The 27510-nt window shown below is 41.3% G+C and overlaps 1 protein-coding gene and 1 long non-coding RNA gene across 5 annotated transcripts in view; one reads left to right on the top strand and one right to left on the bottom strand.

Annotated features, from left to right (window-relative positions):
• Positions 1 to 21880, bottom strand: part of SPARCL1 (SPARC like 1) — a 42769-nt gene extending 20889 nt beyond the window's left edge. The window contains exons 1-2 of one of the 4 annotated variants that reach the window (XM_046656642.1): positions 21406 to 21880; positions 20908 to 20982 (exon numbers count right to left, since the gene is read on the bottom strand). In XM_046656642.1, coding sequence (XP_046512598.1) covers positions 20908 to 20932 — 25 coding nt within the window. In that variant the 5' untranslated portion in view covers positions 20933 to 20982; positions 21406 to 21880. Of the gene's footprint in view, positions 1 to 2515; positions 2695 to 20907; positions 20983 to 21405 lie in introns of all 4 variants that reach the window. The other 3 variants (XM_046656644.1, XM_046656645.1, XM_046656643.1) reach the window with 3 other exon arrangements.
• The window catches only part of LOC124237204 (uncharacterized), a 44255-nt gene extending 20185 nt beyond the window's left edge, over positions 1 to 24070 (top strand). Inside the window, exons 2-3 of the long non-coding RNA XR_006887959.1 lie at positions 17797 to 17967; positions 23235 to 24070. This is a non-coding gene — a long non-coding RNA (uncharacterized LOC124237204). The remainder of the gene's footprint in view (positions 1 to 17796; positions 17968 to 23234) is intronic.
• Positions 24071 to 27510: the final 3440 nt, after the last annotated feature.

The following is a 27510-nucleotide window of genomic DNA, read 5'->3' as shown; positions in this document are numbered from 1 at the left end:
AAATTAGTATAGCTTAGTGTAGGGTTTCTTTATCTTGGCACTATCAACATTTTGGACTGGATAATTCTTTGTTGTAGGGGCAGTCCTGTGCCTTGTAGGATGTTCAGCAGCAGCTCTGAATTCTACCCAGTAGATATCAGCAGCAAGATCCCCATCCCCCCACCAGTTACGACAACCAAAAATGTCTCCAGACAGTGCCAAGTGCCCCCTGGAGGGCAAAATCACGCTGATCGAGAACTCCTGGTTTAGTAGAAGGAACATGGTGCTTTGGGGTTAGAAATCACATATTTGAACTTGGACCAGCAGTTGCTATCTATGTAACCTTTGGCAAGTTACTTAACCCTCTGAGCCTCAGATTCCCCATCTAAAAATGGGGATAGCATCTGCGAAGGTTAATTTTATGTGACAACTTGACTGGGTTGTGGCTGCTCAGATATCTGATTAAACATTATGTCTGGTGTGCCTGCGAGGGTGTTTCCAGGAGAGATTAGCATTTGAATCAGTGGACTGCATAAATCAGATTGCCCTCTCCAGGGTGAGTGGGCTTCATCCAATCTGTTGAGGACCTGAACAGAACAAAAAGGTGGAGTAAGGGAGAATTTGCTTTCTCAGCCTCACTGTTCGGACTGGGACATAGGTCTTCTCTTGACCTCAGACTGGGACATGCACCATCAGCGCCCCGGTGCTCAGGCCTTAGGACAAGGGCTAGGGAGTTGTATAAGACCATCGTGTTTCCTGGGTCTCCATCTTGCAAATCATGGAACTTATCAGTGTCCGTAACTGCATGAGCCAGTTCCTCATAATACATCTCGCTTTCTCTGTTTCTCTGGAGAACACTGACAAATATAATATCGAATTCAATTTTGTGAAGATTAGAAGAAATAATACTTGTAAAAATGGCTGATACCTGGGAGGTTCTTAATAAATTTTTATTCTTCTCTCATCTTCCATAAAAGTCAAATTGTGATTCTTGGATAAACAACCTGGAGCCTCAGAAAATAATATAATTTAAGTTGTGCTGTGAGGTCAGAATGACTTTCTAGTGGAATATTTAAAGTCTGTTTTGCCAACACATTTACCAAAGCTCCCTTTAATGCCAGGAGTCTTTCCTACATCCATCACAAAAAGCAATGGAATTAGGCCAAAAGACTGTTACTGCATTTTCTTATAAATTGTAGCAACAGAAAGGGGAAGCAAGAAACATCAAAAGTGTGGTGGGTTTTAAGACTGATATCCTTTGATTTTAGTTTTTATAGCAATATGTATTGCTAATGAAATTTGAGAGAGTATTTCCCTTTAATTTGATCACAGGATCTCACAAATTCCCTTTACTTTTCTTAAATCTAATGCAGGTGAATGTGTTAAGAAGAACATGTATCCAGTGGGCCAGAGCTTGCACCACTCATTCACTCTCATTCATTTATTGAGCACTTATTAGACACTGCCCAAGCACAAGGCTACATGGTTCTTGTTGGAAGAGTTACAAAGGAGGAAGTCAAGCAAATTAATGATTCAGTATAACGTGATGAGTGTGTCTATAATGCAATGGAAATACAGATAAGAAGCATTTAAAATTAGGTGGTTAGTATAGCTAACATGTACTAAATCCTAAGATCTAGGCACTATTCTGAGGGCTTTGTACATAATAACTCTTTGAGTCTTCTCAGCAATCCTACAAGGTAGCACTGGATTTTCATCACTTTACTAGTAAGGAAACTAAGGTTAAGTGATGTGTTCAAAGTTTCACAGCTAAGTGGCAGAGCTGATATTTGAGACCTGGTTGTTTGATTTTTTGTCTGTGTTCTTAACCACGATGCTATATTGCTCCTGTGCAGAGAAGACTTTCAGAGAAGGTAGTTCTTGACTGAGATGCGAAGCCAATCAGTAGTAGTTAGCCGTACAAAAGAAGAAGGCAGTCTAGAGGGTAGAAGCAGCGTAGGTGAAGGTCTCAGACCGAAGACAGTGTGTGTCTGAGCCACTAGGGTGTTAATGGGGGGAGCAGAGGGAGACCAGGCTCAAAAACAAGGCTAGTCCTTATGTTTTAAACTAGGAATTTTAAGCTCCAGCTAAAAAGCAATGGGAACTCAACGAATGATGATAAGTGGGGGAGTGATAAAATCAGATTCGGATGTTAGAAAGGGTCCTTTGGACAGCCGTGTGGAGGATAGACTAGCAGAAAGACTTATGAGGAGAAAATTGCAATATCAAGATGAGAAGTGATCAGAGCCTTAAATTTTTGCTATGGTCCTGGAAATGGAGAAGAGAGGCTCATGAGAGTCCATTGTTAAATTTCCAGGGATTTTGTGAGCTGATTGTTAAACCAAGCCATCATTAAAAATTAAATTATATACACATAACTAAATTAATTATATGAAAAATAAAGGAAATACTCAAAACTCATCACTTCATACTTTTTTACTACATTTTACTGTTACCTACTCTCTTGAGGTTATTTATGCCTGCCATATCTGCAGGTGGAAATACTACTTAATGTGTACTACTGTGCATCTCTTACCAGTTCTGTCCAGTCATGTCATGTTGACAGCTTGAAATGAGCCATGGTGGGAGGATTACACCATGGAAATCATCAAACGCTACCTTCCCTTCTCCAAAGTTGATTGTTAAACATTTACCAGCACATCTCTGGATAGTTCTGAGAAATCTTTATAGGCAGAACAGATTAGACTTAGTGACCTGTGGGGTATTGTGGAAAGAAGAGAAGGAAGAGTCTTGGGTTATCACATTTCTAATTTGAGCAACTGGGTAAAAGGTGCTGTTAATCACCAAGATAAGGGATTACAAGAGGAGGATCTGGTTTTAGAAGAAACATGATGAATTAATTTTGGATTTGCTGAATTTGAGTAGAGATGTACTTGGATAAACAGATCTGCTGGTAAGCATAGAGTCTGGGACTAGAGATATAGTTTGAGAACTATTAGCAAGAGAAGCAACACAATGAGTATAGCAGAAGGCAGGAGCCAGAACCCTGGTGAGTGAAGACCTTTAGCTGCCATTAGAAAATGGGAAGAGCTAAAGAAACACAGGGCGAGAGAAAGGAAAGTCACATAAGAAGAAGAAAGAGTTAAATGTCACAGAAAGGTCAAAGTAAACAAGGCCAGGGAATTTTCCATTGTCTTTGGAAATACAGAGGTTATTGGAGAGTTGAGGGAGAGTAGTTTTGGTGCAATGGTGTTGGTGGAGGCCACTCTGCATTGCCTGGGGAGTACATGGGCAGTGATGAAGTGAAGATACTGAGTGTAGACCATTCTTTTAAGAAGGCTGGCTATGAAAGGAATGAGAGTAGGATGGTAGCTAAGAGGGAATGTGCAATCACAGGACATTTGTATTTGTATTTAAATGTGACCATCCAAATGGCACCAACTCAGCACAAGGTTAACATAAGTGAAGCCATATTGTAGAAAAGAAACCATACTGTAACTTTGAGTGACCTCTGATTAACTAACCCAGCTGCGATAAGTCCATAACTTTGTTCTTTTGAGTTCCCTAGGAATGTGATAACCCCTGCGCAGAGAGGCTATGCTGATAGCCAACACCTATGAGTGTATAGGGCACTGCTCCACTTGCTGATGCATATCCAGTAAAACAACAGATTATCAGGAACTAAGACCAGGTGTCTGCCCCACATGAAGACCAGATGCCTCCTCCACCTGGAGACCAGATGCCTCCCCCATCTGGAGACCAGCCCCTTATATAACTGGCCTGTAGTCTTTGCTCTGTAAGATGGTTCTTTTGGACATTAGTTGGCCATCTTCCCCTTTGCTAGCAAGCTGTAATTTAACTCTTTCTCTCCTACCACCTTGCCTCTTTTTAAAAAGATTTTATTTTTCCTTTTTCTCTCCAAAGCCCCCCAGTACCTAGTTGTACATTTTAGTTGTGGGTGCTTCTAGTTGAGGCATGTAGGACGCCGCCTCAGCATAGCCTGATGAGCAGTGTCATGTTCCCGCCCAGGATCCGAACGGGCAAAACCCTGGGCCGCTGAAGCTGAGCGCGTGAACTTAATCACTCGGCCACGGGGCTGGCCCCCCAACTTTGCCTCTTGACTATTGGCATGTCTTGCAGCAGGCAGACGACCCGCCTTGGGCAGTAACAAGTATTTTCTATGCTGAGGGGAAAGCATAAGTAACAAATGAGAGGATGGAGAGAAAGAGAGGAGATGTAAACAATGATGGATCCCAGTGAACAACAACTCCTGGGCTTCATGCTTTGTAACTTTGGCCTTGACCTTGTGGCTTGCTTTGGCCAATGGGACATTAGTAAGCATGATGATAGCAGAGGCTTGGTAAGCACTTGCACAGTGGGATTTGTCTTCCTGTGGAAGCCATCCGTCAAGCCGTAAAAAACTCGGACTTGGACTAGAGACTAGTTTGGACTGCTGAATTATAAGTGGCCACATGGAGAGAAGCCTGGACGATGAGAGACCATCTGGGATGGTTCAGCCCCAACTGAGCTCCCAGCTTTCTGGAGCCACATGAGTGACTCCTGACAAATTGAGACCCAGCTGAGCCCAGTACAGATTGCAGAATTATGTACAAATAAAGGGATTGGTTTTAAGCCATTTAATTTTGGAGTGGATTGTTATGTAGTAATAGATAACTCAACTGGGGGAAAACAGAGAAAGCTGCCTGAGTATTGGCAAGGTAGTGTTGCACAGTGATCAAAGACATTGGCTCTGAAACAGGACTTCCCGGACTCTCATAATTAATTTGCACAGTCTTAGGTAAATTATTTTTTTGAGCCTTCCTTCTTTATCTGTAAAATGATGCTGAAGATTAAGATGATAGAATATCATAGAATATTTGTTGGTCTAATATTTAAGCACAGATGGAGGATTTAACTTTGAAAAGAAGGAGGAATTCTTTGTTCTTTCAGACAGAAGGGAGGAAAGCTTAATTGTAAGCTGTTAAGGCAAGGCCCAGGGATATCGATTCATTATGTCGGACATAGTTATACCTTCCTTACATTTATACAGCACTTCACAGTTTATAAACTATTTTCTTGCGTACTGTCTCATTGGATCCAATAAAGAGGGAAGATAACGTTTAACTATAAAGAAGCAGGAACTTGAAGCATCTAAATTATTTGGCTAAATGTGCAGGAATTAAGAGGTGAGCAAGGACTAAAGTGCTGTGCTTTGCACTCAGAATCCAGGGTTCTCACGTGGTCTGGCAGAACAGGCTGCCGACTGGAAATCAGAGGTTCTGGCTTTGGCTCCTGGCTCTGTCAAGTACTAAATGCTACTTTGAGTAAATTACCTAGTCTCTCCAAACTTCATCTCTAGAATGGGAATAACAATTCCTTCCAATGTCAAAGGGAGCCACTGAGGTGGGGAAGCTCTTTGCAAACTCTGAAGTAACATACACATGTGGGCGATTATTATTTCCACTGCTCCGCCTGGTGCCTCCATCAATCTTATCATTGTAGTCATTTATGTCTTATATTAAGTGTGATATTAGGGAAATGAATCTGTAGTGTTTCCTTACTTTTTCTCTCCTCTCTCCTTCCATGTCTTCTTCCCCTTGGTGATTCAAGTTGCCCAGGAGTCCCAGTTCCAGAACATTTTGACATTTAGTTCACTCATTGAAAAGAAACTCACCTGTCCTATAGTTCACACATTTGAATTCTAGTTTTCCACATGCATCTAATCCATACTTAAGAGATAAGAATATTCTTGAATTAATGTCTTTCTAGTCTCCCTTAAGAGGTATTTTCACACTGGCCTTAACCCAAAAGAGCTACTAGAATGCTGAGAATCTTGGCATAGCTGCGGGAAAGCCATATTAAGACATAGAATAAGTAGAGGTTTTGTCATAAGACCTTCGGTGGCCAGTTGTGCAGGCTTTTTGAGAGTAAGCCCTACCTTTTCCTGCCTGGTCCCCAAGTATTTACCGTGTCCCAGGATGGAACTATGTTTTAGGGGTCTCATGTTTATTTCCATGCTGAAATCGAAAACAAAATTTAAAGACAGAAAATGGCTATGTCGTTTAGAATGATCCAAGTGGGAAACCACTTCAAGTTTTCAACTATAAAGCAGGTGCCTGTGTTGTATTTTGAAAGATAGGACCTTGTGGAACAATCCAGCATCTAGAACCTAGAAGGCCTTGAGTTCTTCTGCTGTGTTCCACTTTGTCCTTCAGACCAGTCACTGGGCATTTTTGGCTCACTGAGCTAATTGCATTTGCCACGCATTGATCAAAATAATTTCATGGCCTCCAGCTTCTTATTTTAAGAATGGAACAACTGTGCTGATTTGTATAAATAAGACAGAGTGAAGAACATTCCTGGAGAATGAGAGATATTTTGAAAACAACTCTCATGCTGAAGATTGCAGGCAGGCTTAATTAGCTGGTGCTTGCAAAGTACTTTGAAAATGAAACCCATGGTGTCCTTGCTAAGCATGATGAATATAATTTATTCTTGGATGAGTAAAAAGTTGTATATTTTGAGACATTTGAATTTGGTGTGTACTCTCTAAAAAATGCAGATGGTTATTTTTGCAGAAAGAGCAAATAAAACTCTAGGTGAAAAATGCAGACATGAGTCAAATTTTTGAACACAGGGTCATTATTCTTGAAGACATATATGCAGTGTTGATGTGAAATTAGATAAATATTATTTTGCCCAAATGCATGAGTTTATTCACAGACAGCAGCATAGGTGAATGAACACGTGGTATAGAACGGAAGACTAAGTTCCAGACCTGAACTGCCTTTTGCCAGCCAGGAGACTTTGGTCAAATCACTGGTTTTTTCATCCACAAAAGAGGAAAAATAATAGTACCTTTCCTATTTATCTTCTAGGGCTGTTTTGAGACTCAAATGTGATCATATAGTCATTTGGTAATTTCATCAACTGTAAAAATGAAATGAAAGATATACTTTCTTTGAAACACTCATAAGGCAAAAAAATGGCTTAATAATCCTGTAAGTAATACTCCACAGAGACTTCAATTCATCCCTTTACTTAGAGTTCTTAATTTACTTCTTTCTTTCCTTCCTTCCACTGATTTTTGTCATGGGTCTAGAGTGGTTAAAGATGAGAGAGAGTGGGGAAATTCAAGGAGAGCCTTTTCCTTCTGTTAGGAACAGAATATCTCATCACCGAACTTTCAGGAAAACCTCATCTGGAATTTTAAAAGATGACAGCTAGACTGCATTTTTATGGTTATGGCTTTCTGGCCAGGGTTTGGAATTTCAAATGCCTGGAGTTCTTCTGCCGGCTAGCCCATGCACCATCAGAACAAATATCTAGATGAAACATCTGACATGGTGGAAGCAGGTCTCCTATCAAGAACCAAACACCCACAAACATCAACTCTATTTTAGCTCATGTGGGTAGCTGTCTTGAGACAATTCCTAACAGTTTTACTTTAATATGTATAAACACTATGGTATAATAAAAATACTTTAAATCCTTTGCTCCTCCTACCATAGAGAGGCGGAGTCAAATTCTCCTCCCCCAGAATCTGGACCAGTGTTAGTGACTTGAACAAAAGATTGGGGCGGAAGTGATATTCTGGGGCTTGACTCATAAGAAGCCTTGGAGTTTTGACCTGGATCTCTGGGAACACTCATTTGGGGAGCCCCAAGCCACCTTGTAAAGAGACTGTCATGCCACAGAAGACACTGTTCAATGGTCCCTGCTAACCCCAGCTTTCCATGTGTCCTCGCAAAGGCACAGGACGTGTGAGTGGAGCCACCTGGACCCGCCAGAGCAGCTCATCTGCTGGCTCAGTACATCTCAGTGACCTGCCCAAACTCCTGACCCACAAAATCTTGAGACTTTTTGAAACGGTTGGTGTTTTAAGTCAGTAAGTTTCTAAGTAGCAACAAAGAATTGGGATAAACATTAAACATCTTGGGTGAAATAGCACTCAAGTGTGTTCATTAATAATAGAATCACTTATGTTCATCAAATTATTATTTTATTGAAAAAGTAGGTTTTTTTTCATTGGTTGTTTAATATAGTAGCTAATGTCATGGCTTATATTTTTTGAGATTTTACTCTATGCTAGGTACTATGCTAAGTACTTCACCTGTGTACCACACATGTATTCCCACGCGTCACCTCACTCCACTTCACAGACAGTCCATCCAGTGCGATCTTCCTGAACATCCCTGTGTGCCACTGTCCCAGTCATGAAAGAGGAGCATGGAGCCAAAGGATAGGAGAATTTCAAAAGGGGTGGCTTTTCAGGGACATTCTCAAAGATCTATCTCTCTCTAGCTCAGGAGAAATTAGTACATTCTCCCTCTTCTGCGATGTGTAATTAGGGATTACTTTAATTATATTTAGAGGATCCCCACAGGCTTATCTTAGGCAAGATTGTGTGAGAGCCATGTTTCCACCCTTCTTCATCATTCCTTTCAGAGTTCCTCACGTGTTGTGCCACTCACCACTCACTAATCTCCCGTTGTCTCCGTTCCCAACCCCGCCCGGGCTGGACCTGCGGAGGCATCGCTCTGTTCTTTTCCTCAGGCATTTGCCAGCCCTTCAGAAAGTCTCCACTACTCCCTGCCCTGTGGCGCAGAGGGAGAAATCATTTTGGCCATATTTATTTCTCTTCGCTCAAATCACATTATGACATCTGCCCTTTGATTCCCTCTTACTCTGTGAACACTGGGTTTTCTCATGTTGACATGAATTTATTCCTCCTCCTTTTTTTGCATATTCTTTGGGTATTGACATCTGAGTGTGGCCAGAGGTGGAAGTACCGCAAAGCTAAGAAGTTTAAGTTTCAGGGCTTCTCACTTGGACAGGCTTCTTACAAGACCTGTACCTGATTTTGACTTTTCTATTTTTAAAAAAGAAGATCCCACACAGTGTGTAAACTTCTGGTTCACAATTTTGAATCCACCCCTGAGCATGGCTCACCTGAAGTCCTGTGGCATTTGTCAGGTTGCAGGACTTAATAATATCTGAATGATTTGCTTTGTACTGTTAATAGCATGACAATTCACCTTTTGAAGGCTACCTAACCCCTAAAATGATCCGATATATTAATCTTATTCTTCTTCTGCTTTTAGCTCTTCTCTCTGCCTGGTATTTATTTTATTCTCTGCCTCCCTGGATTTCTTTCCTTTGAATGCCAGGTTCTTAGCTTTCTCCTCTGACTACTCTTATTTCAACTTCCCATCTTAGTTAAAGTCCACCAGCATAATATAAAACCTCTTTGGATTCAGTGGAAATTGTCTCTCTCCTTTTGTTAATAGAGTAAATTGGTTGTTAAGTTCTAGTTGGAAGAGGAATTTCAAGTGCTTTCAGCTCTGTGAATGTACCAAGAATTATTCGCTGAGGTAGTTCCCTTCCAAGATCAAGAAAAACAGCAAATCATACCTAAGAACAGTTCCAACTAACCTCATTCTCATGGGGTTGGGACCCACTGGGGAACAATGGGGGGCTTTGATGAGTAGTTCTTGTGTGAACCACTAGTGAAAGCTCTCACTGCAAGCAGAAGTCCCTCCAGGATTCAGCACGGGGTCTAGGCTTCTCCTCCGCCTTGGTGATGGCCAACACATTGAATAGGGGGAACAATTGCTTGCCCGATGGGGCAACGTCACTCATTACCTGCCTTCTGTGAAAGGAGCAGACACTATAAACACTAATGGATTTCACGGCTGAGTTTTGAGAAGCCCTTTGAAAATCGGGTGAAAAACCTAAGCTTATCCATGCCTTCAGAGAGGCAGTGCTAGAAGATTCATTCAAGCAAGGCGAGAATACAGCTAGCTGGTCTACAGCTGTGAATTCTGCCTCTCCCACATTGGGAAGAGATTTTCTTTTCTTTGAATATCCAGATATCTTCCCTTTGCTCCCCCAGATCCACTCCACAACCACTGTGCAGCCTTCTCCACCCTGAGCTGTCCCAGGGCCTGTGTGCAGTGCGTCATCAGGTTCTCTTCCTGATGGTTTCTGTTGGGTTCAGCCAATGGGGGGCCCTGGCAGGAAGGATCAGAGGGAAGGAGGAGAGTAAAATCAGAGTATGTATTTTCTCAGCTCCCTCTGTGTGACTGGGTCCCTCTTCTGGAGGTCACAGCCCCTCTCAGTGACCTCTCCAGACAGCATTTTCCATCTGGGTTCAGGCAGTGCTCCCTTCCGTGGCTCAAACCAGCTTAGCTCTTAGTGGCCTGTTCCTGCACCCCCTTGGGGCTTCTCTGTACCCTGTCCACACCATTACCAAGATAATCCCTTAATTACACTCCCTTAAATCTCCAAGTTCAATTTTCCTGCCTGCATCTATCATTTCCATGCTGGGACCTTGACCAACACAACCTTTGATTGAAAATTTAGGATTCATGGGTTTGAGTATTTTCAGATCCCCCACCGACAAAGCTGGACCCTGCTCTCCAGTGCTGCCCGGTTTCAAGTCTCTCTACAGTTGCTGTGGGGACCCACTCAGAACCCTGGAGTTCGTATAAAGATTATTCTGAGATGAAGACATTTGAGATTCAGCAGATGCAGAAAGCAGCCTTCTCAGAGCTTCCCTTATCTGACTAAAAGCAGAAACTTCTGAGAAACGAGAATTGCCATAAATTCCCTTTTCTAGGCAGCTTCTAGTCCCAGGAGAGAGACCGAGAGTAAACTTACTGTAGATCTCTCTCCAGGGGAGTTTCATAATCCTGAAGAAGACAGAAAGACCGCTTATACCTGTAGAGATAAACATCACAAACTCTCCATACCTCCAGTTTGTTCTAAAAACCCATTTGTTTTTCCTAAAGAAATCTCTTTGTTCTTCCCACAGAAGCTATTTCTTCCGCCAGTCTTCCCCTACTAAATTAGGTATGTGAGCCTTTAACTTTAACCATTTAGGGAGCCAGCTATTTTTGTTGGCTCCTCTGTACATAGGAATACAGCTTTTTCTCCTGTTAACTTGTCTTTTGTCAGGTTAATTTGCGCTCTCGAATTACTGAACATAAGAGGGTAGAGGAAAAAGTTTTCCTCTCCTACATTCCTTAATGGGTGCACATTTTTCTTTTTAAATTGAACACAGCAGTCCTCATCTTTAGAGAAAATCAAAAGCTACAAGATATTAAAATGTGATTAGCACTCAATAAAGATGGTTTCACTGATGTAATCACAAGATTTGAAGGTGCTTTGGGTTTGAAGAGTTTTAGAAAGAAATATGGGCAACTAGCTCTGGGAGAATTTTGTGTTGGAACCTGGCACTGCTCACTCTACCGTACTCTTCCACTTCTCTTTTCATGCAGTCTCTAGAATGTTATGACACCAGGATTAATCTGGAGCCTTGGGAAGGAAATTAGTGTCTCGGCTCTTTTGCCTTCATTCCAGCCCTTTCCCACACCAAAGGAAACCCAACTCATTAGCTCAGTCTGACTGACCATTTTAAACATTTTTCTAAAGACACTGTTTTTGGGTGGCTAGTCCCAGAACATGTAGAAATTTGGCTAATCAAGAGTGGTCTAATTAGCCAAATTGAAACAAAGTTGTATTTTGAATGAATAATGCCATACAAAGAAAACTGTTGTTAATTCTTTTGGGACAATGACTGTTTTTGGTTTCATGGCACTAAAATGTACAGACCGCATTCAATAACTAGACTGATGGATCTCTGGAGATATTAGCCCTGCTATCAACGTGCTGGGAAGCATGAGGTGGGTCAGCCACCTCCAGCCGTGACCACAACCTCAGAGCTTACTGTGGCCACCTTCCAAACACACAGAATTTGAGAAAAATAAAACAACAAAGACTCAAATGTCAAGTAACCATGGGCTGGATTTTTGTGTGTCATCTTTTGGGAAAGAAAAGAAGTTAATCATACCCAGATCTCAGTCTATGGTAACCTCCTACATTCCCACCCTGAGTAGTTTTCAAATTATGAGAAAACATTTGCTTTAGAAATCAATCACTTTAAATTGTTTTCAGATCACAAGAAGACATCAATCAGCTGTTTTTATCAGTGAGCTGATGGGGGTACTTCCCGCTCCCTCCCCCATGCTTATCTAAGGAGCTACTGGGATCTCTGGGAGTACCAAGGTCTACACCAAAAGCTGTCCCAGTTTAAAACAAAAGCCTCTAGTGTCTCCCTCGACCTATAGTTTAGGAAATTACTGAAAAGATTTCCTAGAAAGAGTGTAACCTGCATCCCACAACGAGGTCCTCAAAGCGTACTGTTATGTGCTGGAATTGGGGACCAGGGAAGAAAAAGAGAGAGCAAGAAGACACCTGGGGCTCAGCATTTGTGCTTTGTTTTCTGAATTCCCACAGAAACCTGTGTTGATTTAGAGTTCGCTCAAAGTTGTGTCGTCCCCAATAAAAGGTTAGGGAATCCACTGACCTAATGGCTTGAGAGTTAAAAATGATTCCAGGGGCTGGCCCCGTGGCTGAGTGGTTAAGTTCGCATGCTCCGCTGCAGGCGGCCCAGTGTTTCGTTGGTTCGAATCCTGGGCGCGGAGATGGCACTGCTCATCAAGCCACGCTGAGGCAGCGTCCCGCATGCCACAACTAGAAGGACCCACAACGAAGAATATACAACTATGTATGGGGGAGCTTTGGGGAGAAAAAGGAAAAAATAAAATCCTTAAAAAAAATGATTCCAATGAGCTAAGAGAACATGAAGATCTTGGAACTAGCTACAGGTTTTCATTGACCCGTGATCAAGATCAATTCTTCTGCCTTTTGGAGGTCTCAGGCCACCTTCCCACGGGGTCCCTATCATGTTATATAGAGGATTGGGTAACTAAAGTTGAATCAAGTATAGCAAACATGCTTTGTTTTCAGAGCTATTAGAGGGTCCCTCTGAATGGTGGATTCTTACCCTTGTTTATTTACTTTTAGTAACTCTATCGGCATAGCATTTTTATTGAACCTTGGGTAAACTTTATCCAATTTAAAACAAAACAAAAGAAAACAAAAGTATTTCCCACTCCTCACTCCACTCATATTCAATTAAAGACCTATTAGTTGACCAGATGCTCCTTACAAAAATTTTGTCTATTTTGGGGGGTAAGCTGAAAATCTGGGTTTTATACATATTCAGTAGACTATAGTAGTGATACAGATTTGATTAAACATGTTTAGTAATTTTATTATTTCAGCAATTATACACTTATCCCAGCGACTTATAAAATATATATTTCCATGAACGACTATTTTGAGAACTGTCTCCATTTATCTCAATTAGGTTTTAGGAATTAAGGGTGGCCCTTCTACAAGCAGCTCTGCAGTTTCTCATTTTCCTCAAGCAAACAGGTTGGCTGAAATGGTGGCAGAGAACACTAAAGATGCCAGGAGCAGATTACAAGAGGAGATTGGCTTAAACAACTCATGACTTTTTTCTGGTTTTAACTTGACATTGCAAGTTCAATAAGAGACATCATCTTGCTGAATCAAAAGTGTGTGTGTGGAGGGTGGCTCAAAATTTGCTTTGCCCAACAAATGGATCCTTGAGCAAATCCCCAGAAACTCCCAGCGTTAGAAATGAAAATATTTTTTCTTCTTATGGGAAAGGGAGTCCTAATAGGTTATGCCCATTGTTCCTAAGCAAGGAAAGCCAAGGTCATTGTAACCTTTCTGCATAGTTGCCTAAGAGAGAAGGCAGAACACAGGCACATCCCCTACTTGAAACCCCTTTGTTTAGCTTCCTTTTGTATCAAAAGGATTGGCTTTCACCAAGGGAGAGGTTGTAATTGGATTTCACCATGAAAGGAGGTTGTAATTAGATTTCTCAGCAGGTCTACAAGTTCTGTCCGTGGAAAAAACAAGAAAAAGGGCCTGAATATTTTCCCCTCTAGCTGGAAATGTAGCCCAGCCAAGCCTGCAGGGATTGGCCAGAAAAGCACACGCAAAAAGGGCCATGTGTGTGTCAGCCACCGCTGATTTCTGCTGGAGCAATGCCAGCTCTGGCCTCTAAGACAGAGTACACAGTCCTTCAGGTGGCACGTGGAAAGCAGTACACGTGATAGCTAAATACTACTTTGACCTTGCGTTTGGTAGGGAACACAGGACATTTCCTAGTCTCTCTGGCTTTTGGTGTCCTGAAATTTCTATCTCCTAGAGAAAGGCAGGGTGCCTAAAGTTTGGCACAGCCTAGGACATCATTCTGCATCTAGACTTAGGAGTGAACTTACAAAAGCAACCAGAATATATTTTGGGTACTCTGGTTCATTTTGAGTTTTTATTTATAATTCATTCCATTTCAGTTTCTACAATATTTTCTAGAAATTTAAATTAGAATAAGATTAGGTCAGAGTAGATTTTTGTATTTGATTTCTTTTCGGTTCATATAGTTTTTTTTTTTTTTGAGGAATATTAGCCCTGAACTAACATCCGCCACTAATCCATCTCTTTTTGCTGAGGAAGATTAGCCTTGAGCTAACATCTGTGCCCATTTTCCTCTATTTTATATGTGGGATGCCACCACAGTGTGGCTTGATGAGCTTTGTGTAGGTCTGCACCCAGGATCCGAACCAGTGAACCCTGGGCAGGCTGCCAAAGCAGAGTGTGTGAACTTAACCGTTAAGCCACTGGGCTGGCCCCTATAGTTTCTTTTTAGAACATTAATTAATTTATTAATTGAGAACATTAGTTTGAATTTAAACTTAAAAAGGTAAATTTTATTTTTGACATTCTGCATGTTGCTTTGCCACTTAAATTTATTTAACGTAACCATCTATCACCACTGGGCACTTCTCATCTCGCTATATCTCTTTTCTCTTTTTATCCCCTTTCTCTTTCCTTTTCTTCTGAGCATTAACGAGCTGTCTGATCACTGAACTAGTGTAAACATGGCCATGCATCCCTCTAAAGGGAGGAATAGGCTTGGAGTCTATTCTTTTCCATCTCTCGTATTGGCTATGTCAATGACTCCTCGGAAATTTCAGTGCTAGGAGTTATTGCTTCAAGTCTTTCTAATTGAATTTTCCTCACGTTGCCTTGAGTCCCTCAAGCTGAACCTCTCCCCCTCCCCCTAGTTGTTGGCTCCTTTCTTGGAAGCCTCAGCCAAACTTACAAGCCCTCCTCTTTCTTTCTAGTCCAAGGAAACTTGCTTCAGCATTTTTGGTTTTCAGAGCAGATGATGAGTACTTGATCTGTTCCTCTTGCCTTGTCTAAAGTCAAACAAATTGAAAAAGACATCCCAACTACCCTAGAAAAAGGAGAGGTTTGCATTGACTGTTTGTCCTGTTATTTTATTTTTCTTCTTACTATTGCCATATCATTTCTTGGAGTAAGCACACCCACGCTTCCAAATAAGGCCAGGTATCTTCTGTTGAATTTGTTTATATCAGAGGAAGCCTGTAGGCTGCTATTTTTAGTAATTATCATAACTATGGAAAAATTTCCTTTGAAGGAAATGTAGCAAACAAAATGATTATCATAGGTACTTCATAATCAAACTCAAACAGAGTATTCTCTTCATTCTGTCTTTACATGATAGCCAAAGGCTTCGTTATCAGAGAACAAATCCTTTAGTCATATCTTGGCTAACATATACATGTTGTTACCTGATCCAGAGTTAACACTGATGCTTTAGGGCTTTTAAAGTATTAATACGTCTCTTGGGAGAGCTCTGTAGCTTGACATTAAAGTAATCTGAAGGATTAGAAAAGACGCGCTTCTATTCTGACTTCTGTGCTGAGTCACCATCTGAAATCAAACTATCCGAGGCCTGCAAGTGTATATGATAGACTCAATGATACAGATTTTTCTGGAGCTCTCACCTTCAACTGCCCATCATCCTTTCTAATTAGACCTACCACCATGTGGGCCCAGGTGAGGCATAGACATGGTTCATGCCTGTGGGGGCTTTGAGTCTAACCAGAACTCAACAGAGACGTTAAAGATACATGTTAAATATGAAACAAGCGGAGGATAAGGACACTTAGTGCTCAGGGAAGAGGGCGTTATGGGGAGCTGCTTAGCATTTACGTCTCCCGCTCCTCTGCCCCTTGCTCTCAGAGGAGCTGGCCTTCTCCCTGTTCCTTCAACAGGCCATATCCCTCCTGCTACTGGCTCTTTGCACAAGGTGTTCACACTCACAGAGCTCTCTTGCCAGCACCCGCTCGCCCAACCACCACCACCCAACATTCTCTGTCTCTCTCTCTCTCTCTCACACACACACACACCACAAAGTTATCCTTTATTTAGCCTTCAGATGGAGGAAAGCCATCACTGACCTTGAGTGGAGATCAGACTCCTTACACACTTTCTTAGAACAAAGGTGCTTTTCCCTCTTAACACTTACTTCAGCATATAGTTATATACAATACACGTTCAAATTTAATGTGAATTTTTCAACCCTCCCCCCAAATTATGCTATAAAAAGAGGGATTTGCTTTCTATTCTAGTGCTTCTGAGATCTCTTCCATTAAAGGCCATCATCTCAGTTACCTCATTTCGAACTGCAAAGTACCATTTCAGGAAAACAGCCTTAAATGATCTCTAGCAATGCTTATTTTTGTTCTTAAGAAGGTCACCTTGACAATCCAAAAGATAATAAATAATAAAGATATTTAAAACAGATTTAGTAGTTATGCTTGAGGTATGACTTCATTATTGCAAGTGTTGAAATTGCAGATTTAGAAAACCACACATTACAGACTCAAGTGGTTTTAAATAAGCCCTTTAAAGAGTACTGGAAAAAACAATATAGCAAGTAATTAATGTGAGGAGGTCATCACCATAGTATGAGAATTTATGCTTGGGGATCAAATTTGCAGCGTCAGCAGATTTTGGTAAGTGTGTTACGAACAACTTGCAGAGAAGCGATGATGCACTGCTCCGTATTAGGTAATTACAGAGTGGGTCCAGTGAACACAGACACTGAGGTTAAAGATGCATATAGAGAGTGCTAACAAAGCTGTTTCATGAACTGTGAGAATGGAAAAAGTCATTTTTATAAGTATAAAATATTTAAAGTATTGATATTAAATTAAAATTAAATATTTAACATATTGTAAGTATAAAATATTTAAAATGAGATTTTAAATATGTATGCGTAACAATAGAGTAAGTATCCTCAGTATACATTACAATACTTTATCCATTTGTGCATTTAGGTTGGCCAAAGACTTTGGGTATATTTTCACCAGACAAATGAAGATGGCTTTGTATTTGAGGTCACCTTAGGTTTGGGCGTATGCACTGTGTATTAATGTGATGATTTGACTAATGACTGTCTCCCTAACTAGTCACTAAGCTCCACGGGAGCACGGCCCCTCTCTCTGGTCGCTCCTGTGACACTCTGCATTTTGCCTGGAGTAGAACACTGAATCCGTTAGTTGTTTGAGACATAAGATTAGTTATTTACGTAACTGCATGACCTAGAAAACACTGAAGAAATTAAAACAGAAACTTTAATAAAAAGCATTTTAATGAAAGATAAGATGTCTTAATACCTTTTGCCCTAGTGTTAAGATGAGAAGAATCTTTACTCTTTATAAATGTAAAAATCCTTAATTCTTTCTTTTCTCTTTAGAAATGCAACGGCTCATGTTTATACAATGATAATTCTGAGGCCTGTATTCATTACAGTTTACTCACTGGGACACTCAAAGTTCAAAAAAGCCATTGTATTCAGAGTTAGAATTAATGATGAAAAGTATTAAAGTACTGCTGATTGAGCACTTACACCTGTTATTTCAGCTAATCTTCCAGCAAACTTATGAATTAGCTGTTATCCCTGTTTAATAAGCAGGGGAAACTGAGGTTTGTGAGCTTAACAGCCAACCTTTATCACTGGTCAGATACTGTAATAAGAGCCTTACATACAGTATCTCATTCCATTCCCACAATTTTATGACTATTATGATCTCTATTTTACAGATGAGAAGACGAAGGCAAAGAGTGGATACGATAAAAACACTAGGGAGTGCCAGGATTCGAGTCCAGGCAGCCAGCCCCAGAATCCCCGGGATAACCATGATACTACAACACAGCGTGAAGATGAGAGGAGGCTGTGGGAACTCAGAAAATGGATTTATTGCAGCATGTGCAGTATGTGTTATAGAGTGAGGTCATTTCTATTTCTCTGCCCTTGCCTTTCCAGTTGTTTGTCCCCTGCGCTCCGCAGTAAACTGATCACTGTGTTAGTAGCTTTCTTGTTCATTTTCTTATCACCTATTCATTGACTCTTCAAAGGAAACATTTAGCTACTGCAGTTGGTGTACATAAGTTGGTTGCATAATAGGAAGGGAACAAGCCAGGACTGGAGACTTCATTTCTAAAGAAGGATTTTAAAGCAGACTAAGAGTTATTTCACAGAGCAGGTCATGAAACTCGAGTCTCTCTATACCCTTTCATTGCTATGACAACAGGCTGCTCCTGCTACATGTGGCCAGAAAAAGCAGCTGACACTTCAATGCTAGGAACATAGGGGAGAGGTTCACAAAAACAAAAAACAAAAACTAAGCCCTTTAGTTTGAATCTCAGTCAGAGAGGAAAAAATATCCCCTAGAACAAGTCAAAATCCCTATTCTTGCCTTTAGAAAAGATCAGAAAGGAGGAATGTTGGGGGCCTTCTCTCCTGTCCAAGTAGGCCAACAAAACAGAATTGACTGCAAAGCAGCATTTCATCTGACTCTTCTTAATGGCAATCTGAAACAGAAAACTCTCTTTGGTTCCATTTGACTTGGCCATTAAGAAGCAACTAATTGAAGAAGTAGTAAAGACTCGTAGTCATAAATACTTCATGTTGAGGCCCCCGGACCCCCACCTGGGAGAATACAATAGTGTCAGGTTTATTTTTCCATTTCTTTGGATAAAAAAAGATGATTTAAAGAAAATTTCCTTCTTGATCCCCAATTTTACTACCAGAAAAATCACTCCAAGTATATAACTGAATACTTTCTCATTGATGTACGAGATTTCTTATAAGCAACCAATAAAATTTCCTGTGTGTCTAGTACTCTGCTAGGTGCTGTATTTGGCATTTAAAAAACATCTTATTTAATTCCAACATCAACCCCATTTGTGGGTATTATTATCACTATTTGCTTAATAGATGGGTAAACTGAAGCTGGAAGGTGTGAAGCGATTGCCCAGGCTCCCACAGCCTGTAAGAGGCAGACTCAGGATTCAGACCCAGGTGTGTTCGATTCTGAAACCATGCTCTGTCCACGCTACTGCGCTGACTCCGAGGCACAGACCTGGCATGGACATTTGATTATACAGCAAAGTGTGTAAGTACAAGGAAGAAGGCCTGAGGGAAAACCTAGAGTAAATTCCCTTTCTACAGAGTTCCAGTGGGGATGTTTAAGTAGGCTATTACTTTAATATTAGCTCTGATCCATTGATTGCTTCATATGTACCAGCATAGCTGTTTTTTTCACTTAATTCTCACAACAATCTCTGAAGGAGCAACTAATTTTATGATCTCCATTTCCACAAATGAGGAGGCTGAGGCTCAAAGAGTCATTTGCCCAAAGTCATAGAGCCTGCTAAAGCCTGGATATAAACAAGGTCTGTGTGTTTCCAGAGCTCACGATCTTCTCCACTCTATCACATCATCTCCCTACAATCGGTCAAGGCCACACACTCTGTTCCCCAGAGTTCTGTCCATCTTGTGATGCCAAGACACAAACCAGGCTAGCTCCAAGTGATACTACCATTGCAAGCTCAGCCTTTGGCAGAAGATGCCCTGTGGGCCCTGTATAACCAGACTCTGGCCTAGTATGGCATCTCTTGGGCAGCCAGGCCTACTGGGGAAATTCTTCTGGATTTATGGGGCCCCCTTTTCCTTCACTGAAGGTTGTTTCAGAATGATATGTGAGGGCAAAGGGCACCAGAAGTCTTTTAACAACAGTTGTTTATCTTCTTCGTGGTAGAAAAAGATTCCCAACATCTTCTGGACATTGTGCTAAACTTAACTGAAATAGCAATGTTTGTGTACTATTACAAATCAGTTGAGTAAAAATAGTAGTTGAGAGGAAATGAAGTGAATAATGTTTTAGAGTTTTCCAGATGCATCACTATTCCTTTCATTTCTGTCATCACTATTTATTACTTTTACATAGTTGGTAAGTGAAGCTGTGCCATGACAGACTATTAGGATTAAATCCCAAAAGACCTGAAAAGGAAACCCCAGTACTCTGATTGCCTAATGGCTGTACAAAACATCCCTGAAAGAAAAAGGCAAGATTCATTAATAACACATACATATTCTTTTCCAAAATGTGGAGCGCAGCGTTAGCTGGCTGGATGATAAGTAGATGAAATAGACTGCTCTGCTTTGCTAGATCTCGTTGAATAAACAGAAATCTTTCCTAAGAGAGGTTTTCTTTTTCTTTTTTTAAATAGTCACAGTTAAGAATAGTCATAAACATTAAGGTTTAGCTGAATAAGCTGTGAACTGAAAAAGCCTGGTACCCGTGAGAAAGGGGAGAATTTTTAAAAAGATTTCTGCTGAGTTGGGTTGAGTGAACGTTTCTATTCAGTATATTCAGGCCCTGGGCCAGAGGAGAGCTCGGATACAATGCCAAGGTGACATCTTTCGCCTCTGCAGATTAAAGGCAGTGCAAGACAGAGACTCTTTCTGCAGTGCCTCTTGGTTTCCAGTATGGAGAGTATCGATCCGCAGTTGAGAGCATGGTTTCCTCCTGCAGGGTGACCTCTAATACGGAGGAGGAATGAGTGAGCATGACTTGCATTATTGTTTTATTTTAGAAGCTAGAGCCAGAGACGATAGTACCTTACAATACAAGCGTTATCATCATCTCTAGCTCTTTGATTCCCCTCCCTCCCTCCTTTTTTCATTCCTAATTAAGACATTATTAGAAATTAGAGGAATTTTATGTATGTGTGTGTGCATCTTAAAAAACGATAGGAGACAAGAAACAATTAGTCACAAAGCTGTAAAAGAGAATTAGAAAAGAGATAATAGTCACAACAACTAAAAAATAATCAAAGAAGAATACAGTATTATAGAGATTTTCCTACCTTTTGCAAAAGCAAGCTGTTTCATTTCTACATTGCTGTTAGGTACAGACTCGGACGATGGTTGAGACTGAATAACTTCAGATTATTTAGACATGGAAAATACACAAATTACTTTGATTTGAAAGTTTTAAAAAAATGCTTTTCCTATGATCTATTTAATATATTTAGTAAAGTATTTCTACAAAACACATTTCAGGATTCGGATTTCACCGAGATCTGATGCTAATTTGGTTAACAACAGCACTACATTTGTGTTCTTGGTCTATACTAAAACCAGCATTTACTAGTACTGACTATTTAATCTTGGAGAAGAAAAGGAAACATGAATACAAGTGTTAAAATCCCTTATTAAGTAGCTTTTCTGCAAATCATGCAAAAGGGTTTTTTTGATAAATAAATGGCTTTGTATTAGGCACAAATATTAGACAGCTTCATCAGATCATCCACATCAGTTTAACAAATGCAATTAGACGATACAGTCAATTCATTAAAATTTACCTTCAGGTAGGTGGCCGGACCCAGAGCCTTAGTAGACAATTGAAATTGAATCCCTTCTTTGCACACAGCCAGGAAATAAAAATTTGATAAATACCCAAGAGAAACTCTTTAAATCTCGTCCCTCGTTAGCTCTGCTTCTTTGCCCAGAAACACATTCAAGTCTATTGGAGTTGAAATTCTGCTGCTCTGTCAACTAGTCAGGGTCTGAAGTGACAGACGAATTTGGAGGTTGGCGCTGGGGCGTATTTCAGACTGTCATCGTTTTTGTTGCCGATTCCTGCTGTTCTCTAGCAGGCTGGCCTCTCACTCACAGCGGGGCGCTGAGCTTCGCAGGCAGTGCAGACCCACAGGGGAAGAGCTCACTCTGCCCCAGAAGATGGGGTTAACAGTCCTCCCTCAAGCTCTTGTTCTCAGAGACTCATAACTTGGCTGGAATATAAGTACTTGGCTCTTTATGCCCTTTTTTTTCTCTCTCTCTTTCAAACAACTCTAAAAGGTTTTACAAACAGGATCCCTTTTTGGGGGATCTGTATTTTAAGGCTTTGAAAAGAAACTCCATGGTGTTGTTTCTTCCTAAAGGAAGTTGGGGGGTGGAGGTTAAGGAAGGGGAGAAGAATTGCCGCAGATGCATTTTTACATTGCTTAATTGGAAATTGTTCTCACAGATACAGTCTGAATTTTAGCAATAGCAGGCTACTGCAGACACCTGAACTCTTTTTTGGGTGCCCTTCAGAAATTTACCTGTATATGAAGCATCACTCCTGTACATTATAGCTCTCTTGTATGCCGATTCGGAAATACTGCCATTCATAGACTGCTCTCCCCCAACACAACTCCTTACTATAACCCCCCATATATTGATTGGTCCATGAGCAGGCGTTTTCCTGTGAAATTGACTGGACCATGTGTTTATTTTTGACTCGGCATTCTGGTTATTTATATATGTGTCTAATTTCTTCTACTGCTGCTTCTACATTTACTGCACATTTATTATGTGTCAGACACTGTGCTAACAGTGGCTCATGCATTGTTTCAGTGGATCCTAAGTCTGTATGAGGTGACTATCACTACGTTCCCATTTGAGGGCAGTGTAGTCTAGTGTTAAAGTCTGCACGCTTTGAGGCCATGCAGGTTGGGTTCGCATCTTGGCTTCACCACTTCCCAAGTGTATGACCTGGGACAAGTTAGGTAACCTTTCTAATCTTCAGCATCTTTATCTATAAGATGGGGTGATATCGTCCACGAATATGGGGACGACAATATGGTCTATCTCAGGCAGTTGTTCTGAGTTTTAAGTAAGTAAATACAAGCGCATAGAACATCTGCCACCCAGCAGACATTCAATAAATGTTAGTTATTGTGATTTGCATGTGAGGAAGCTGAAGCTCGGTAAGCAGAGCGATTTTTCCAAGGTCTCCAGCTGGTCAGTTGTAGAGGGGGATTCCCACCCACCGACCTTGGCCAACTGTCCTGCTTGAGTTACTCAGCCTCTAGGCTCTAATCTGTCCTTCTGAGCGAGCTGTTTGCCCCTTGAGGGTAGGGATGTGCCCCCTCTGTACTCTCCACGTGCCCAGCACAGTGCTTTGCATACTGTAAATGTTCCATTGATGTTACACAAATGCTTGTAATTTAATTTAGATTTTCGACCAAAGTCAGGCCAAAGGCAAAACAAACATTAAAAACACAACAAAAATAAGCAAAAATGCCACCTATAGTTCTAGGCAAATATGCCCTCAGGCAAGTGACTCCAAGTACTTTAGAAACATTTGCCCGACTTATCTTTCAGAACACGCCAGAGAAGGGTAACCAGAACTATCTCTGTTTTGCAGCTGGGGAAATTTGCAGCAGCGGAAACTGGGCACTTTGCCTAGGAACTGCAAACAAGTCACGGTGCAGCTGGGAACCGGCTGACATCTCTAGAATCAGGATTACTTGTTCCAAACCGCCTTTCCAGGCACAGGATGAAGTGATGTGACGTGATTTCGCCTCAGACAATGGGCTGTTTTTCCTTCGCCAAGGCCTAGGGTGTGAGCAGTAGTCTCCTCAGAGGAAGGATCAAACTGTGGGCTGTGTTCGATTTTGCGTCTCCTCGGCCTCTCGGCACACCTGGGCCTGGGAAGCGTGGGAGACACAGGCACAACTTCTCAACAGCTCCTGAGGGCCTCGGGCTGGTGGAACTGTTGCTGGGTGTGCAGGCCAAGCATTGCTGAAGATTTTGCCTGGGTTGGCTAAAGGAAATTTTCTCGAGTTCTCAAGGATCCAAAATGTTAACTTCTTATCCTAACAAGCATTCTCCGCTTATCTGATATAGGTTTATGAGACTGATTTCAGGTAATTACATCAGTGAGAATATAGAGAAGGTTTTGGTTAGAGGGCTATGAAAAAAAGATTTAACCAACAAAAATATTTTTTCTAACACTGAAGTTGATATTTTTTGTTTTTACAAAATGATCAAAATAAAATTTCTTATAGAAATCTGTGCTAACATAAAAAATAACTTGGTTAAATAAAACTGGATTCATCTCATCTAAATATGTACCCACAGAGTTCCTTTGTAGGTGGGAATGCTTGAGACTTTTGACCCTCAGTTTCACAGGATGTTTTCTCTAGACTTATTAATTTATAACACGATTAAAAAGACCCACTATTATTTCTTATAACTAGATAACAGAGAAAAATGTTTTTTTAAAAAATAAAAAATAAAAAGACCTTGAATGCACAATGTCTTTTAAGTGTGGTTTTACTTTGGGGATGTTCATGGGCAGATAGCCAAACTCTTGTTTCTGAAGCTGTCGTTTCTAAAATAGTTTACAGCTCATGAAGCTGAGAACAATAAACCTACAACAATACCCACCTGACAGATGGAACTGTAGATCAGATTTTGAAACTTATCCAGTGTCTAAATGTGATGAGAGAACTTTGATAAATAAAGAGCTTATTACACTCCTGTGTATGAACTGACCCACGTCATATCAGCACTGGTGAGAAGGGTCTAATGAAAGCCAACATCTAAGTTGAAGAATTTTTTTTTGACTTTAGTGCTAGGATTCCCTCTGAGAATCTGATGAAAGCTGTGGGCAAGCTCCTGAAACCCCACTCAGGGGTTCCATGGGGTTAGCAATCTCCGATGCAGGTGAAGGATGAGAGAACACATCAACCAATCCTCAAGCATCGAATGAGCCTTTTTGTTTTATGTAGCACAAGCCTCTGGGTGATATGACAGAAATATCATAGCTCCTGCCCATTAAGAGTCTAAGGGACAAGACATACACTCATTGTCAGAAGGTGGCAGGATTCCCTTGGAGTAGGGAGACCCCCAGGTGGGAATGAGTATGGAGGAAGCAAAGCTGCAGTGGAAATAGAGTGTCGGTGCTTAATTTGACCAGGCCCTGGCCTGCAGGGCCCTCCTCCTTGCTGATACCATGTGTTAGTCTGCCTGCGCTACCCAAACAAAATACCACAGACTGGGTAGCTTACATAACAGAAATGTATTTTCTCACAGTTCTGGAGGCTGGAAGTCCAAGATCAAGGTGCTAGCAGAGTTGGTTTGGCCTGAGGCTTCTCTCCTGGGCCTGGAGACGGCTGTCTTCTCGCTGTGTCCTCACATGGCCTTTTCTCTGTGCTCACACACTTCCTCTTCTTATAAGGACACCATTCCTATTATTGTATTAGGGCCCTACCCTTATGACCTCATTTGACCTTAATTATCTCTTTAGAGGCTTTATCATCAAATCCAGTCACATTGGGGTTTAGGGCTTCAACATAAGAATTTGGGGGGACACAATTCAGTCCATAACATCCCATGTGTCTTTCAGACCTTGACATTTAATACTCTGTGGGTCTTAGTTCTGGGACCCACGCTCAATTCTCAATTCTGGCTTGGTTAGTGACCTCTGCCCGTGCAACCTTTCCTACCCCCCAGCACTACCATCATATCCTGGCACTGAGCCATTTCCGTTCTGTTGGCTCTGCCTTGGTTATCAATCCACTGGGTCAATTTCTGACTAGGGGTCCTTGCAGGAGTTTACTCCAGCCATCCTTTCTCAGCCCAGCTCTCCTTTGGGCTTAGTCATAGCCTCTATCAGGTCTCAAGCAGAGATGTGACTCACAGGAAGCAATTAATAAGAAAGAGAGTAGCAAAATATTAAGCATATAATGTGGCTAGTGTGATTAACTGCTATTTTTCTAGTAATAACTTTCAAAGCAAAAGAAATGAAAACAAAAGGAGAAAGAGCAGTCAGGGCTAGGTGAATTTTATATGTCAGGCTAAGCAGTTTTCCCTTTATTCATAAGGTAAGAGGGAGCTCTAGAAGGTTTTCCCACTGAAGGTTAGGAAGAGTAGGACGGAAATAGAAAATACTGTATATATTAGGATAGGTTACGCTGCAATAATGAACAGCCCCAAAATATCAGGAGCTTACAACAAAGCTTTCTTTCATTCATGCTACATATTTACTGTAGGTCTACTGCAATCTTGCTATACGTTGTATTCGCTCTGGGATGCAGGCTGACCAACTAGCTGCCTTAGCAGAAGGAAAAGTGATATGGCAAACTATGCACAGTTCTTAAAGCTTCTGCCTCAATGTGTTATACATCACTTCCGCCCACTTTCATTGACCAAAACAAGTCATGTGACCACACCCGAGTTCACTGGAGTGAGGCAGTGTATTCCTCCTACAGAGAGGAGCCACAGGCAAGAGACCCAGAAAATAGATTTTAATCAGAATGGAAGGATATGACAGCCTGTTGGAAGAAAGTATTAGCAAAAAGGAAGAGAACAAAATAAAAGGGGCAGAAGTAAAGTTAAAAAAAAGTAGGGGGATAAAAAGGATGAGGGGCGGGAGGAAGGGAAATAGGGTAAAAATAAGAGGCAGCTCTATAGAAAATACAAATAAATAATTGAGAGAATTAAGACGACAGAAACATGAGGAGTTAGATTAGGTTAGAGCAGCACCAATCACATGGTTCTATACAGTTGTAAGAGTTGTCCCTTAGTTTCCTCGGGCTGTCATAATGAATTACCCCAAATTGGCTGGCTTAAAACAACAGAACTTTATTTTCTAAAAGTCCTGGAGGCTAAAAGTCCAAAATCATGGTGTCAGCAGGCACATGCTCCTTAAGAAGGCTTGAGGGAAGAATCCTTCCGTGCCTCTTCCTGGCGTCTGGAGGCTCCCAGCAGCCCCTGGTGTTCCTCGGCTTTATAGTGGCATCACATCAATCTCTGCCTCCGTCTTCACTGACATCTTTCCCCCATGTGTCTCCTCTGAATCTCTGTGTGTCCTCTCCTCTTCTTGTAAAGACACCAATCATTGGATTTAGAATCTGCCCTGATTCAGTATGATGTCATCTTAACTTGATTACATCTGCAAAGCTGTTTCCAAATAAGGCACATTCACAGGTACCAGGAATTGAGATTTAATATGTGTTTTTAAGGGACACAATTCAACCCACTATGAGCTAGTGTCTGCCCTTCTCCCTGTCCCAAATTCATGTCTTTCCCATGTGCAAAATGCCTTCATCTCATCCCAACATTCTTAGGCCGTTCCAAATGTCTTAACCCAACCCAGCATCAACTCTAAGTCCTAAATCTCATCATCTAAATAATGTAAATCAGATACGTGTGAGACTCTCGGTGTGATCCATTCTAGGGCGAAAGTCCTGTCCATCTGTGAACCTGTGAAACTAAGAAACAAGTTATCTGCCTCCAAAATACAAGGGTGGGACAGAGGTAAGACATATTTCCATTCCAAAAGGGGGAAAAAGGAAGGGATGTGGGGATCACTTGTTCCCAGCAAGTTCAAAACTCAGTAGGGCAAATTCTATTAGGGTTCAAGCCCTGAGAATAACCCTCTGTGGTTCAATGCTCTTCCCTTTGGCCAACAGAGGCTCCACCCTTTGGGCCCACGGAGGTCCCGCCAGCCCCTCTGCCACCTTGGGAGTTGTATTACTTTGCTGGGGCTGTGATAAAATACCACACACTGGGTGGTGTAAGCAACAGGAATTTATTTCCTTACAGTTCTGGAGCTAGAAGTTCAAGATCAAGATGTCAGCAGGGTTAGTTTCTTCTGAGGCCTCTGTCCTTGGTTTGCAGATGACTGCCTTCTC

Source organism: Equus quagga, chromosome 3 (genome assembly GCF_021613505.1).
Source record: "Equus quagga isolate Etosha38 chromosome 3, UCLA_HA_Equagga_1.0, whole genome shotgun sequence".
Lineage (NCBI taxonomy): Eukaryota > Metazoa > Chordata > Mammalia > Perissodactyla > Equidae > Equus > Equus quagga.
Note: the sequence above shows the minus strand (reverse complement) of the source record. Positions and strands in the feature narration are given on the sequence as shown.